This window comes from Pyrgilauda ruficollis, unplaced genomic scaffold (genome assembly GCF_017590135.1).
Source record: "Pyrgilauda ruficollis isolate IOZ18807 unplaced genomic scaffold, ASM1759013v1 scaffold24, whole genome shotgun sequence".
NCBI lineage: Eukaryota > Metazoa > Chordata > Aves > Passeriformes > Passeridae > Pyrgilauda > Pyrgilauda ruficollis.
Window position 1 is genome coordinate 7,826,048 of NW_024523648.1, and position 14,272 is coordinate 7,840,319.

At 42.5% G+C, this 14,272-nt stretch overlaps 1 protein-coding gene across 1 annotated transcript; it reads right to left on the reverse strand.

Moving 5' to 3' along the window:
* Positions 1-159: 159 nt before the first annotated feature.
* ACAT2 (acetyl-CoA acetyltransferase 2) lies at positions 160-8,983 on the reverse strand. Its single transcript, XM_041469721.1, has 9 exons — positions 8,678-8,983; positions 8,454-8,588; positions 7,110-7,291; positions 6,160-6,277; positions 5,253-5,396; positions 3,991-4,113; positions 3,151-3,305; positions 959-1,069; positions 160-408 (listed from the first exon to the last, which is right to left on the reverse strand). The coding sequence occupies exons 1-9, from the start codon at positions 8,724-8,726 to the stop codon at positions 241-243; spliced, it is 1,185 nt and encodes a 394-aa protein (XP_041325655.1). The 5' UTR covers positions 8,727-8,983; the 3' UTR covers positions 160-240.
* Between the last annotated feature and the right edge of the window lie 5,289 nt (positions 8,984-14,272).

Genomic DNA, 14,272 nt, shown 5'->3' on the forward strand with positions numbered 1-14,272 from the left:
GGTTGGTTCTTGCAGTGAGAATTTAGGCTCTAGAGTGTGTTAACAGCTAGTGTGCCTGCAGTAACCACTGACCTCTTACTCGAGTCAGTGATTAAGTGTCAAAAAGTAATGGTGTAAGCTTATTTACTTTTAGGCAAAACAGGCAAAACAGACAAAATGTGCTGTTAAATGTTATTAGAAGTTTATTAGTAAAACGTTTCAAAGCTAGTTTACACTAGCTGTTCGTTCATTCCCTCACATTTATCTCTCAACACACATGGCTATTCCCATTCCTCCTCCTATACAGAGGGCAGCAACACCACGTTTCCCACCAGTTCGTTCCAGTGCGTACAGGAGAGTTACAAGGATGCGACAACCAGAGGCGCCCAGAGGGTGGCCAAGAGCAATAGCTCCACCTTGTACATTGATCTAAAGAAAAAAAGCCAACACAGTCAACATTTAACTGGCTTAGCTGATTTTCAACATAAATTACTTCTCTGGGATCTAGCCCTTAATTATTTGTGAGCTTGAAACCCCAAGCCTCACTTCATACAACAAAGTGCATATGAATGCAACAGCGGGTTATAACCAGTACTTCTGCAAGAGTGCTATCTTCACTCTGAAGATAAGAGGTGAATTTAGGGAGAATAATACCATGCTTTTTGCCGTCACTGAAAGAATACTGTGGCAAATACAAATTGCAGCAGCAATTTCAAATTCTGAATTAAGTATGCTTGAACAGTTGCCTAGATATGTATGAACATCCACTGCAACAACACTGGAACTTGTTCAGCTGGGAAACTGCTAGCACAGCCAGCGGACAGAACTGTGTGAGGAAATGCCTGCTGGGGCTCCTTCCCTATTTGCGTACACCAAAGGCACTGCAAGAGAGCTGTGTTCATCCTTATAATCCACATGCACAGTATGGGACGAGTTTGAATTACAGGAGGCAAACTAATGCCAGCCTACAAATCATTACCTTTTCTAGATTCACTTTCAGTTCTTTTGCTATCGCAAGAGATAGTGATGCAAAGGCTTCATTAATTTCAAACAGGTCAACTTGTTCCAGACTCCAGCCAGCTTTGTCAATCTGAGAAAACAGTGCAAATAAGACCTTATTATCTTTTAGCTCTTCCTTAGCACTTGAGGAAGCTTTTCAAGATGCAAATTGTGTGATTTGAAGCTACCACTTTAGCAAAGTAGAAAGAAAACAATTTTTTCTAGCCAGTGTTGATGACAGAATTCTTGAAGACTACAGGCTTCAGTGTCAGACAAGTCAGTACAATGAGCTGTAATAATGCTGGCTGCTCATAAAAATCTTGACTAATTTTACACGTTGTAGCAGTGGTGGTGCAATTGTAGGAATCAAACTGTACCTGGTGCCCTTACTACAACAAGCACTGGATTCAGAAGCAGGCTTTAACAGATTAAAAGCAATTTTTTAGGACATAGTCTGACTCCATTAGGGAGTCTTTATTAACAGAGACTTTTACACAGGAAATAGTGAGGTGTCAACCATTAGTGATCAGTGCCACATCTGATTTGTCCAGTCTCTCTTGCCTTTACATTGAGAGGTGGCACTTTAAGCTTTTCACAGCTGACTATTCTGCAAGATGGTTTGGCTCATGTTTTCACTTGAGAAACTTGTGTTGCAATTGCCTACTCTGGTACAGGCTTAGGCATGTTTCACATGTGTACATTTTTACTTCCAGTCACTTTGTTTCTAAGAGCAATACTTTTATCAGCAGAATCATCACCACTGATGTTTTGCAACCTAGGCTGGCCAGGTTGCTGCACCTCTGAGGCTACAGTCAAGGAGGAGAGCCTTTTTCTATAGATAAAATAGACAGTATGGAGTATCCAATTCTTCTGGGAAAAGCTTGGGATACACAATGTTATTGTAACACTTAATGTATTAACATAGTCATTCTCTTACTATAAGGTGCTACTCTAAAATTCTGAAGTGATAATACATGGAGGGTCTGAACATTTGGTAACACACATTACAAAGTTTAATCACAGAATCACAGAATGTGCTGAGTTGGAAGGGAGGACCCATGAGGATCAAGTTCATCTCTTACATAAATGGCCCATAAAGGGATTGAAGCCACAACCTTGGTGTTATTAGGACCATGCTCTATGAAGTAGTGTGCCCTTTTTCATAGTATGTATACAGTTGTAAGTACAGCTTGTCTGTCCCACAGTTTATACTAAAACTGTATTGTATATGCAGTTACTGCACCCTTCATTTAAAAGAACAGTTTGAGATCTGGTAAGAAAAAGCTTTAGCATTACATCTGATTTTCTTGTCAAAAGCCACAGAGCTTGAGTGAGTTCAGGTCAGACCTCCACATCACCAGGACATTTCAGAGGTGAACAAAATAAGGCCTTTCCACAGTATTAAAAAAATAAGGAACATTAAAGCAAATCTGTTCTTAGCTCTTTTCTTGCTCACTTTCACAGCTAAGCTTTAACAGATAATCAGCTGGGGCTGCTATGGGTTACGGATGTATTAGCAAGCAGTGTGGTACCAGCAGGGCTGCTCACTGGGGCTGAGTCCTGTGGACTGAACACTGAGCACAACAGTGGGTGCAGTAATGCTCTGAGCATGTTAGATGTGGTTTTGGAATGCACCTTCCTGTTCAGTTACACCTGAAAGTAATCCACTTTGTAAGCTCCAAGCTTTTTACAGATCAAACTGAAACACAAAGGGCACTGTCCCATTTGCTAATGCACATGGCACTCAGTGGCCCTTCTCTCAGTGTTCTACTATTGCAAATATATTCAGGCAATGATCTAAAAATTAACCTGGCCAGACACAGCATCAGAACTGTATCATTGAATTAGGTTAGTTACACACATGCCTGAAATTTGGTCTTCAGCCTCCTAGGTTATCTAGGTACCTTTCCACAAACCTGACTAGTTTATGCTCTGAAGTCCATTTATACACACCTCCATTTGGGTTTTCTTTTCCCAACAAGTAGGTACTAGCCTAGTAGCACTAGGATTCCTAATCTTATACACTATTTTGAGTCTGTTTTTCACGTAGTTTACTTTTTTCCTACTAAGTTTTCTTTAGAACAGGGCAAAACCAAGACATGGCCAGAAAACAAAAAGCAATTAAAACCAAGAGTTTTAGCATCATGGATACATAGATAAGTGATTACTTACAGCTTTCCTTATTGCTGAAATGGGCCCTACTCCCATAATAGATGGATCTATACCTGTCTGAGCCCAAGATACAATCCGAGCCAAAGGCTTAAGACCTCTCCTAGCAGCTTCTGATTTCTTCATTAGAAGAACAGCTGCAGCTCCATCATTTAAACCTGTGGAATAACAAGCAAATTGTATGTATTTGTTGGACTTTATGGCTTTTACTGTACCACTTTCTCCCGTTTGCATAAAATCACAATCTAGACAAAACAAAAATCACAAATAATTTACTGCTTTAGGTTGGTACTGCTCATAGCAGCCAAGTCTGTTCTCTGCCACAAACACTTGAAACTATATTGCTGTAAATGTGGCACATTTGTGATTCTATTTAGAAAGCAGCAGGTGGAAGAATTAAAATCTGAAAAAGAAGTATATCAGACTTGTTAGGCAGGCTTTGAAAGGGGCAGCATAAGGCCACAGAAAGATGTTTAAAAACTGCTTATGGCAGTCCCACAGGATTCGTTTTCAAACATGAATTGTTAAGTTTTCCACTGACCAAACCTGCAGTGTCAGAAACCCTTAGACAGTTTTAAAAGGAAATATTCCTTCCAGCCTATCAAATATTGCAGTTATTGTCCAAACTTTAGTATTGTTTCATAGAAGACAAGGAAACAAAAGATGACTCTGTAAAGAAATCCCCCACCACATCTAAAATGGAGTTCTAGCTGCGTTGTCAAACACATTGCCATTTCCTGCAAAGCAGTGAACACACAGCAGCCACACCCCTTGCAGACACCCTGCCTTGAGCCACAAGCAGCTACTGTTCTTTTCCATGTCATTTAAGTAAGATGGACCAACCTGAAGCATTAGCTGCTGTTACTGTCCCAGTTCCATCTGTCAGGAAACAGGGCTTTAACTTTGCCATTGTTTCCAGGTTGCTCCCATGTCGAGGGTGTTCATCTATTTTAACTTCTATAGGACCTGCAAAACAGAGCATTATCCTCACCAGATTGCCTAATCACACAAACACATCTCAAACAGAAAGACAGCAAAAACAACATGCTGAGTGGGAATATACACCATATTCCTTTCAACCAACAAGGCATTCTTACTCTGGAGACAGCTGCTAACTCAAGGCAGTTTAATAAACAGCTGTAACCCTCCAGGTCCTTCTAGGAGGGCAGACAGCTCAGGTCTTCTAAAACAAACACTAGCTGTCTAGTTGTGCAAAAGCCAGTATCGTTCTAGCTGTTCCTAACCCAATACCGTCTCTTTCAGCAGAAGGTGTATTTCAATGATACTTCTAGTAATCTTGTTACAAAGAATAGCCAAGTGTCATTGACTCTAGCTGATCCTAACCCAATACCGTCTCCTTCAGCAGAAGGCTGTATTTCAATGATACTTCTAGTAATCTTGTTACAAAGAATAGCCAAGTGTCATTGAATATTATACTCTAAACTGGTATAATGAAATAGTTTGTAGCCAGCCTAATGCCAGGACTTTTTTTTTCTGCAGAGCCTGTTCAATGGAATTGTTGAAGAACTGATTCTTGATTTCTTTTTGGAAAATTTGTTTTTGCACATACCTCACAAGGAGCTGGGGAATTTCCCTGCTCTAGAAACAGACCTTGGCTCAAGCACTGTAATAGGTGTGTTTATATCCCTCACAAATCTAAAGAGAAACATACCCATCATATGTAACCTGACTACATATTAACTAGTAACCCTAATTATTGTCACTCTGTATTTCACTAGGCGGGCAAGGTTTGCCAGATCAATATGACTGTTTTAAGTTTGGTGCAGCAGGAGTCTTAAGAAAATGAACAACACTGATTTTGGTACCATATCCAAGCCTACGTTAAGTCAGTGCTTTGTCTAGATTGTTATTCTATCTCCAGTGAAACACACTAGTACTGTTTGCAGAAAGCTACACTGAGATATTCCACATTTGCATTGCTTCTCGCTTATTTAAAACATAACATGAAAGCTGAAAAAGAGAGCAACAGGCCAGATGCCGACAAAAAGGCTGTGTAAGTGGGAAACCATCCACTGATTACAGGAGACATAGCAGAAAATAGATTTTTTCCTTAAAATCAGCTCTCATTATCCATTCATACCTACCTTTCTTTGAAGGTACAAGAACAGGAACAATTTCTTTTGTAAAATAGCCAGCTTTCTGTGCTGCCTCTGCCCTGTTTTGTGACTCTACAGCAAGTTGGTCTTGTTCGCCTCTGCTGACTTGCCACTTCTTGGCCACATTTTCAGCTGAAATGGGAACAAAATGCAAACCGCCATCAGGAAATACCAAAATTTTAAGTTGCAAAATAGTAAGCACAAATGTAGTCATTAATGTTTGCTGTAGCAAGCACCTGAGTTCACTGAACTGTTTTCATTCCGATTTCCTCATTTTGTTTGCTCATGATTTTCTACTGGATTTTCACTTGAGGGTGAAAATTTCTGTGTGGGATCTCCTCCCAGATGATATTATCAAATGAAATACAAATGCAAACAAGCTTTTGTAGTTTATTGCTTCTCTGAAGTACTATGCTCAGATCTCTCTACAGCCACTCCAGGAAAGGGAGCAGTTCTGAAGTCACTCTTTTTCATAAGCAGGGCCTGGAAAAGCAGTTGGCTGACCATGCCAACCAGGGTGCAATAACCTGAAGCTGCAGAACCACACCTCTCCATAGGACACTTTACGTAACTCCCCCCCCACTGTAAATCTGTGCTGCTAAATGCTCCAGTTACATACAGGGATTGTTTTATTCATACTTTTAATTTCTCAGATGTAGAAGACGTGCAGAGAGATTAGCTCACACAGAAGAAAAACCCAAAGCAGCAGCTTTACAAACAAAACAGAAAACGCCTTCAATGCCTTTCAATATTATGTATTTCTTTTTCTTTCTTTTTCATGACTACAACATAAGGACAGCTTGAAACACGTTATTTGTAACTTCAGATTTCTGAAATTTCCTGTCAATGAATTCTTGCAGTTGATAATTTCATTTTATGGACTGCCATCACTTACCTGTTATGCCCATGTGATACTGATAAAAAGCATCTGTAAGGCCATCAAAGATTATAGTGTCCTGCAAGGAAGCCTCTCCCATTCTGACCCCAGCTCGCATGTGAATGACATGAGGAGCCTGCAAAAGCGCATTTTGAAAGGAATGAGATGTTTACATCTCTAGTACACAATTCAGACAGACCACTGCAGAGACAGACCCCTGCCTGGTGGCTGGAGGTACCCATCCCAAACCCTGGCAGTCTCTCCAGCTGCCCGCTCTGCCTGTCCCTCCAGAGCCTGCCAGCTGGCATGCCATGTGGCCTGTGCATTTCCCTAGAGACCATCACACTGCAAGTGTTGTTTCCTCTCCACAGACCAAATCTATCATTCCTGGGCCACATGGCTGTAGCTCTCCCATCTTATTATTCTGCTCCAGGTAGTTCCCAATTGCATTCTGCTGTCAGGGAATATTAACATCACTTTCAGCACAGGCAGCTGAGCCCTGGCAGAAGAGGCCATCCGTTTCTTGGGAATCAGATCACCAGCTCAGACCCATTCCTGAATACAGCCTTGGGATGAACAACTTGAAATAAAACTGCTTTGCTTTCTTTCCAAGCTCTAATTTCTTGGCAAACAATAACATTTTCAGTTATTCCTTCTCTGGGCTTCTTGCAATACAAAAACCCTGTCTATTGTGATATGTCACAGGAAAATCATTCACCACAACAGGGTTAGATGGAAATGAAAATGGAATTTTAAATGCAGTGTGTGTTTGCAGGGCACCTTTTCAGCAGCTGCAGTATGAAGTCTTTTTTTAAGAGACTGAAGTCAACTGTTGCACCTGTAAATTCGTTCGCAAGCACAGCGACCCTTTCGACCCTCCAGGTGCCAGCCTGGAAACCCAGGGTTTCAGCATCGGGCTCTCTGCTCCCAGGACAGCAGCACAACGTGAGTCTAACCCTCTGCTTTACCTTGCTCATACTTTCCATGCCCCCTGCGACCACGACGCTGGACTCTCCCATCAGTATGGACTGAGCAGCCAGACACACCGCCTTCAAGCCTGACCCACAGATCATCTGGCAGCTCCAGGCGGGCACGGAGTACGGGATTCCCGCTGCCACGCTGGCCTGCCGGACGGGGTTCTGGCCAGCACCTGTGGGAACAGGCAGCATTTTGCTTTTGTCTGTTCTTAAAAACACAAACGTCTGCCTTGTCACTGTTCATAATACCCCGATTCCACAAAAATTTAGAGCTCGCTCCTACTTTTAGCTGGTGGGTAGAGAAGTGCCCAGCAGTAGTCTCTAAACAGATAACCTCTTTAATTTATATTGATCAATAAATACCTGCTACTGATAGTTTTATATCTACAACTCTGCTTTTGATGCCAGGTCAGAGGATAAAACACTACTTCAGATCAGCCCTAGCCTGTTGTATGTGTAGGATGAGAAATCATTTAAATTGCTACTTTCTGAAGTTTCTTTTTGACATCTTCTGTACATCACCAGCAGTTAACTTTCCCTGAAAGTTCATACGGAAACCAAAAGCACAACCATGTACAGATGGACCTGAAAGCTTCCAGTCTTTGTTGTGATCTTGATGGAGATAATAGGAGCACTATATTCAAAGAAAACAGTCTTCATCTGCATCTCCCCAGGCCAAAGCTCTTTGTACACAAAGAAAAGGACAAGGAGAGCACATCATTCAGCAAGCTGAAAATAGAGAGGAATCTGAATCATCTTTAAGACAAAAAGATATATTTCCTTCCTCCATGTCTAAAACACAAAGCTGCCTATGATTCTACTGATTAAACATTACCCTGGAAAAAAGCAGGAGCAAGTTCAAAACAAACAATTCCCTGCCAGTTACATTTTCATTAAATCAAAATATTTGTCTCCAAACAAGTTGCATCACAAGATCTTGCAGGTCAGTCCTGCAGATAAGCACAAATGCAGGCCTAGCTCTCAAAATCTCAGAGTTATCATTACTTAGGATGTTAAATTCAGCAGCTGAGATGATCAAGGTGAGAAGGATGCTGTAACAAAGAAACTGACATTCACACATACGCTGTTGGCTATTTCAGGGATTTAAAAAAAAAAAACCCGAACTATCCCCCACAACATCCTTTCCAAAAACCCATCTTTCGGTCGCCCAGAGCGTATGGAGAAGCAGCCACGATGCCTCTCAAGTCCTTTGTTAAGGAACCGTGCTCCCAATGGCAAGGCAAAACGCCCTGGAAGGTGAAACCTGAGCGTCTCCATGGGACAACCCCGAAGAGAGGCTGCCGCGGGCGGAGCGGTCCCGCCGCCGGCCCGTACCTGCGGTGAGGACCTGCCCCAGGATCACCTCCGACACCTCCTCGGGGGCCAGCCCGGCCCGGCGCAGCACCTCCCGGATGGTGGCGGCGCCCAGCTCGTGCGCGGGGAGCGACGACAGCCCGCCGTTGAAGGACCCTGGCGGAGGGGACACAGAGGGACAGCGCTCAGCACCCGGACACCCGCCCGGCCCCGGCGGCAGCACCCGCCACCCGCCGCTGCCTCACCCACGGCGGTCCTGGCGGCGGACACGAAGACGACGGGATCCGCGCTCATGGCGGCGGCAGCGGCAGCGGCGGGCGCGGAGCGGAGCGGAGCGGAGCGAGACTGAGCGGAGCGGCGACCGCGGCCGGAGCAAAAGCGGAGTCGGCGCCGGTCCCGCCCCTGGCCCGCCGGCGGGCGGGGCGGCAGCACGGAGCCCGAGCCGGGGATTCGTCGCCGGGCTCCTGAGGACAGCGCGGGGGCCGGGCGGGCGGTGGCGTGGTCCGGCCGCCCCCTGAGGCGATCGATGGGGCGGCCTTGGCAGATTCCTTCCCGGCCCCTTCCCTTCCTTCCCCTTCCCCTGCCAGGAGCGGAGCGGCTCCGCCCGGCGGGCCGGGGCTGCCGCGGCCGGGCACTTCCCCGTGCCCCCGCTCGCACAGCCGCTGCCTGCCAGCTCCGTCTGTATTATTTATTCACAAAACAAAGCGTGCGGGTCAGGTGCTCTCTTGTCATATTGTGGCTTTAAGGACAGTTTGTTTATTTCATGACGGCATTTCTTAGGTTCTGCGTGAGCAGGGAGAAAGAATAATAATTTGAATAAATCTACACGAAACTGCCGATCGCTGGTTTGATCTGCTCAGCAACTGATGCGCAGAGATTACCAACAGCCTTTTAATATTTTTAATATTTTAATGTTTAAATTATAATTTAATATTTTAATATTAAAATATTATAATATTATATATTTTAAGATTTTTATTCTTTTTTCTAATTTCAGCAGAAGCCTGACATCTATATTTTATACATACACATATATATACACATACACACACACACACACACACACACACACATATATATATATATATATGTATAGGCAGTGCTCCGCCGCTGGCCCCTAAGCAGGGAGCTGTTCCCAGGCTGTTCCGTGGGAAGCGATGCTGCAAAGGGAAAGGCGAGGTAGCCTGGAAGGACGCGGCGCTGGCCGCAGGAGCTCCTGGCAGCCAGGGAGCAGGAAGGAGAGGAGGCAGTTGCAGCAGTGGCCGCAACCCACAGCCGGATGGACAGGCAGCAATGTTTCTCTGCGGGGAAATGTAGGTGGGAAGCCTAGAGATGAGAGGTGGGAAGCAATAATATTAAGATATCTGGAGGAAGAAGGGTTAGAATAAAGGGAGGAACCAAGAAAGTAAGTCAAAGCAACTAAAAACAGTTTTAAAAAATTTACACGGGCTTAAATAACTGGTCTATTGCACAGCCTTGATCCTCAGTCCTTACTCCTTCCTTGCTTATTCACAGATACCTAGCCTAAGGGACGTGCCATCAAAAGAAGCAGCTGCATTGGATTTGCATCTGAAGGCCAAGAAGATGGTTGGAAAATGTGCTGTTGCTCCTACCTTAGCTACAAAGTCGGGAGGCTGTTTTTTCTTTCTATCCAGGTAGTAAAATTCTGTAGTTTTCACAGAGAGAACACAAGTACAAATTAAGTCCTAAAAAGCACACAGCATGTGATGACAAACACTGACAAACATAAATGTGGTTATATATGCAGTGAATGCACCAGTACACCTGTGGTACATCCTGCATGTTGGCTAATCTGAACTTGGCAGTATTAAATCTGCATCCACAAAATGCATCTGAACCTTCTGTGAGGGCACAATGAGCAACAGGAGCACTACGATCCCTGAGCTGGATTCTTCTGACTCCTATCAGCCTCTACTCTTGCTTTAAAATGTAAAAAAACCTACAGCACTACTAGACAGGGATAAAAATCCTACTTCAGCTATGGAAAGCAAGATTGGCCTAGATTTCACCAATAACTCTGTTAAATCATGCTGCAGGACTCCAACACTCAAAATGCATTCCTTCTTTTAGGTATTTTGGTCTTTGTGAAGGATGCAGAAAACCATATGTTCTTCAGTTACTTTGGGGTTTCCAGCTTTCAGCAAGAGAATCCCCTCAGATATCTTCAGGAAAGGAAATTGCTGGAAAATCCCGCAGGCAGCTAAATGCTTAGGCAGACTGATGTACCAGTCTCCTAAGAAGATGCATTAAAGGATGCATTAATTTGCAACATGTATGCAGCACTGCTTTTCTTTAATGATGCTGTGCACTCGGAGCAGCTGATAAAACTGGCAAAAATGTAAGATTAAATCTGGAGGGGAAAAACATGTTTTGCGTCTTTTCAAAAGGCTATCACTAAGCAGTAGAACTAACATAAAAGCAAAACTCAGGAGTGTAGGATTTTAAGCAATACAGTGACTGTTTTACAAAAATATTGTACAGTTCCTGAGCAACCCTGCATGACTGAATGTAGTCCCTGCATATTTTCAAAATTCAGTAGAGAGTAAAACAGACATATGAGGGCAGCACCAAGTGACCTCGTTTATCAACTGTACCATACACCAAAATGTCATTCTTAATGCAACATTTGACTGCTTACAACTTAAGACCATTGATGGAAATACAAAGTCAATAATGTGAGATGAGCTCAGATTAAATGTCAGCAGGTGCTCAAAGTCCACAACTGACACTACATCAGAAGTTATCCTTATGAACAGGATTCTTTTGAATTTAAAACTATACAAATATTGAATTGAACATGAAGTGAGGTTTCAGCCCCTTCCCTCCCCAAAGTTCACTAGCAGACAGAAAAAGTTCAAATATGAATCAGCCTTAGGGCCTTCAGGCCAGCTCACCCCAGTGACTGACCTGCTGCACCTTTGCTCTCAGCCCCAACCAGCAGAACAGTTTTGCAGCTCAACATTAGTGACAAACCAGGCTGTGAGGTTGGGGCACCCAAAAACAACAGAGATTAATTTTATCTTAGCATGTCTATCAGGTTTGCAGTATTCTATTTAACTCTGCTTGGATGGTGTCCAAGGTTGAGATCCAAAAGCACAAAAGGGGCATGTAATGTAGCAAAATAATGTAGCAATCACAAAAAGGCAAATAATTATGAAACATGCATGGTACAAATCAAAGTTAAGTTATTTAAATGCAGAAAAAAAACACTGAATGGGAGTAGGCAGCTGTGCTTTTCAATTCAATGTAGTTAATGAGCAGCCTAATACTCAATAATAAACTACTGACCTATGCTGGTACATTTTGCCATTTCTCAGAAATCTAAACTCTGGGAAATGAAGTAATCAGTTCAGAACAGAAATCTTACCTGCTATCAGTTGCACAAAGTTTATTTACTACTTTGCTATGAGCACAATCAAATGGACAAGTGCTTTCGATGAAATACTCAAAGTGCAAAGATTTTTGCATTTTCATTTGCTAATGGTGGCTCAGTTTTATTAGAAATAGAAGAAAAGTTAGAGGAGTTCAGTGTTCACTGATTTACTCTCCTGCTAAAGAACTTTTTTCTAAAACTGACTTTTTAAAAGATCAGTATTGTTACCAAAATGCAAAGCCCTTGCTTTTTTTCCTCAAATCTGACATTTTGTCAATGAATATTGGCAAAACCAGGTTTGTTGGGAATGTGATTTTAATAAAAAATAACATGCACCTCTTAAAGGAAAAAAACCCAAACAAAATCCAATTACTTTAAATCAATAAATCTCAATATGAGATAATTCTATTTTTTTTAATTGATTTTACAACTTTCCTGTGACAGCAAATTCTCTAAAGTCTTATACACAAATATTGCTTATACACTAATATCTGCTATGGGAACTCAGTCTTCCTGGACGCCTTTAGTACTTTAAGACCTTTCTTCATGTGTAGAAAGACTATTCATTCTTTCTCCAGGTTTTCTTAGCAGTGGACTGACATTCAGTTGTCTATGAGTAGGTTCAGCACATAAGGCATGTTTTTAAAACAGACAGACACACTGTTTTCCCAGTGAGGTAAAGAGCTTCATTTTCTAAAATTTCTCAATCTCTCACCTGACTGACAGGATCCTTGGAAATCAAGGTAACGAAACATCTTTGGCTGTGTTTTCCTTGAATCCATTTTTGTAAGGCAATGTTCGTAATCTAATTGGTGCTTAATTAGAAAATGTAGTCTTCCCCTCAGACAGGAAAAAGTTTGCACTAAAACTATCTTGGCCTTTCTATGGCTTAAAAAAAAAAGGTAAACACCTGAGCTTATATCCTTAGCAAATGTATGCACACCTGTACTCCAAATGCAAGCTTGCAGTATTTATCAAGCATCCCCAAAAATGAATTTGAGTCACCATTTGGTTGTAATTGTATCTGGATGGATTATTAGTCAGGGGATGTCTTCAGGACAGGCTTCGGAGTTCACTACCTATATCTATATCTATATATCTATATCTATATCTATTGCTGTTAAATAAAAAGTAATTATTGCAAGAGCTTTCTGAAGAAGTTTATTTACTTCTTGCTATAAAGATGTAAGAAAAATAGGTGATAATTCCACTAAGACACGTATAAGCATTTTAGCAGGGGATAGAAAGACAACATTAAGCCTGCAGCCTCGCATTCAGGAAGCTTCTCTAAAAGAGAGAGTTCTCTGATGTCAAATTTGTGCTTTCCACAGCCTAGATCTTTACCTAGTAGTCAGCTGAAGGACCTGTAACACTTTCCTCTCAGTGCAATCCATAGATTTAATCTTTCTCCCATACCTGTAGGCTGCAGCAGCCTTTTGCAGGGCTCCTGAGAGCTCATTCTCTGCTGCAGATGTACCACGGGTTTGCCTTGCTCCATCTCCTGTCCTTGCAAGTCAAGGACAGCATTTGCAAGAGCCAACTGGCCTTTCTTCAGTTCCTGATATTTCAAGGTCCTTTAAAATACCAAGAGTATGTACAGTACTCCAATTTTTTTTTTTAACTTTTGAAAAAGGCTTTATGTAATTTTCCCCCCTAATTCCTCAGTTCCCTGACCTGCAGACTAACTTTTTTTACAAGTGTTTTAGACTAGGAAGCTTTTCCCCTCACAGCCTGCCAGCCCTGGCGACAAAGAGCATCTCTCAGAGCTGGGAAACATCGTAGTATTTGTGTTGGTCTACATGGCTTCCATGTGAAACCAAGGGGTGGAATAGAAACCCAGAACTTAGCCAGTAAAACCAAGGAGGAGCCATCCAGTTAATGGACAATTAAGTTAATGAGTAACACACCATCATTCAAGGAGCCTAAAACCTGGTGAGCTGTGGTGCCCACTCATTCATAATCTGGTTCCTATTCCATTTTGTCATTATAATCAATATATGAATTTGGCTTTTGTGTTGATGCTTGGACAGATCAGGACATGACCTCTCATCCAAAGACCAATGCTGCTGCTGGGGGTTATGATACCACCTATCACTTGAAAAGCTAATTTACTCCAGTTACCACGCTGTAAACACAACCCAAGGCGCGTGTCGACACATTTGACCCAGCAGCACTAAACAGTCCCAGGTTAGTTCTCACTGTGTAATGTGATGTGCAGACAGAACAAAAGAGTACTTCAGTTAAAGGTCCTCTTCCCAAAAGTATCAGAAGACTGGTTATCAAATTGTTGCCCTTATTTCCCAAAACAAAAATTATAGGTGTAGTTTGATAATACACTTACCAACTTGAAAGTATAGAAGGAAGGCAGCCCAGAATATTAAGCTCTGCAGGCTGATTCCACTTATCTCTACATGTCCCTGGCTGCTTGCCTCTTGCTCAGCTAGCA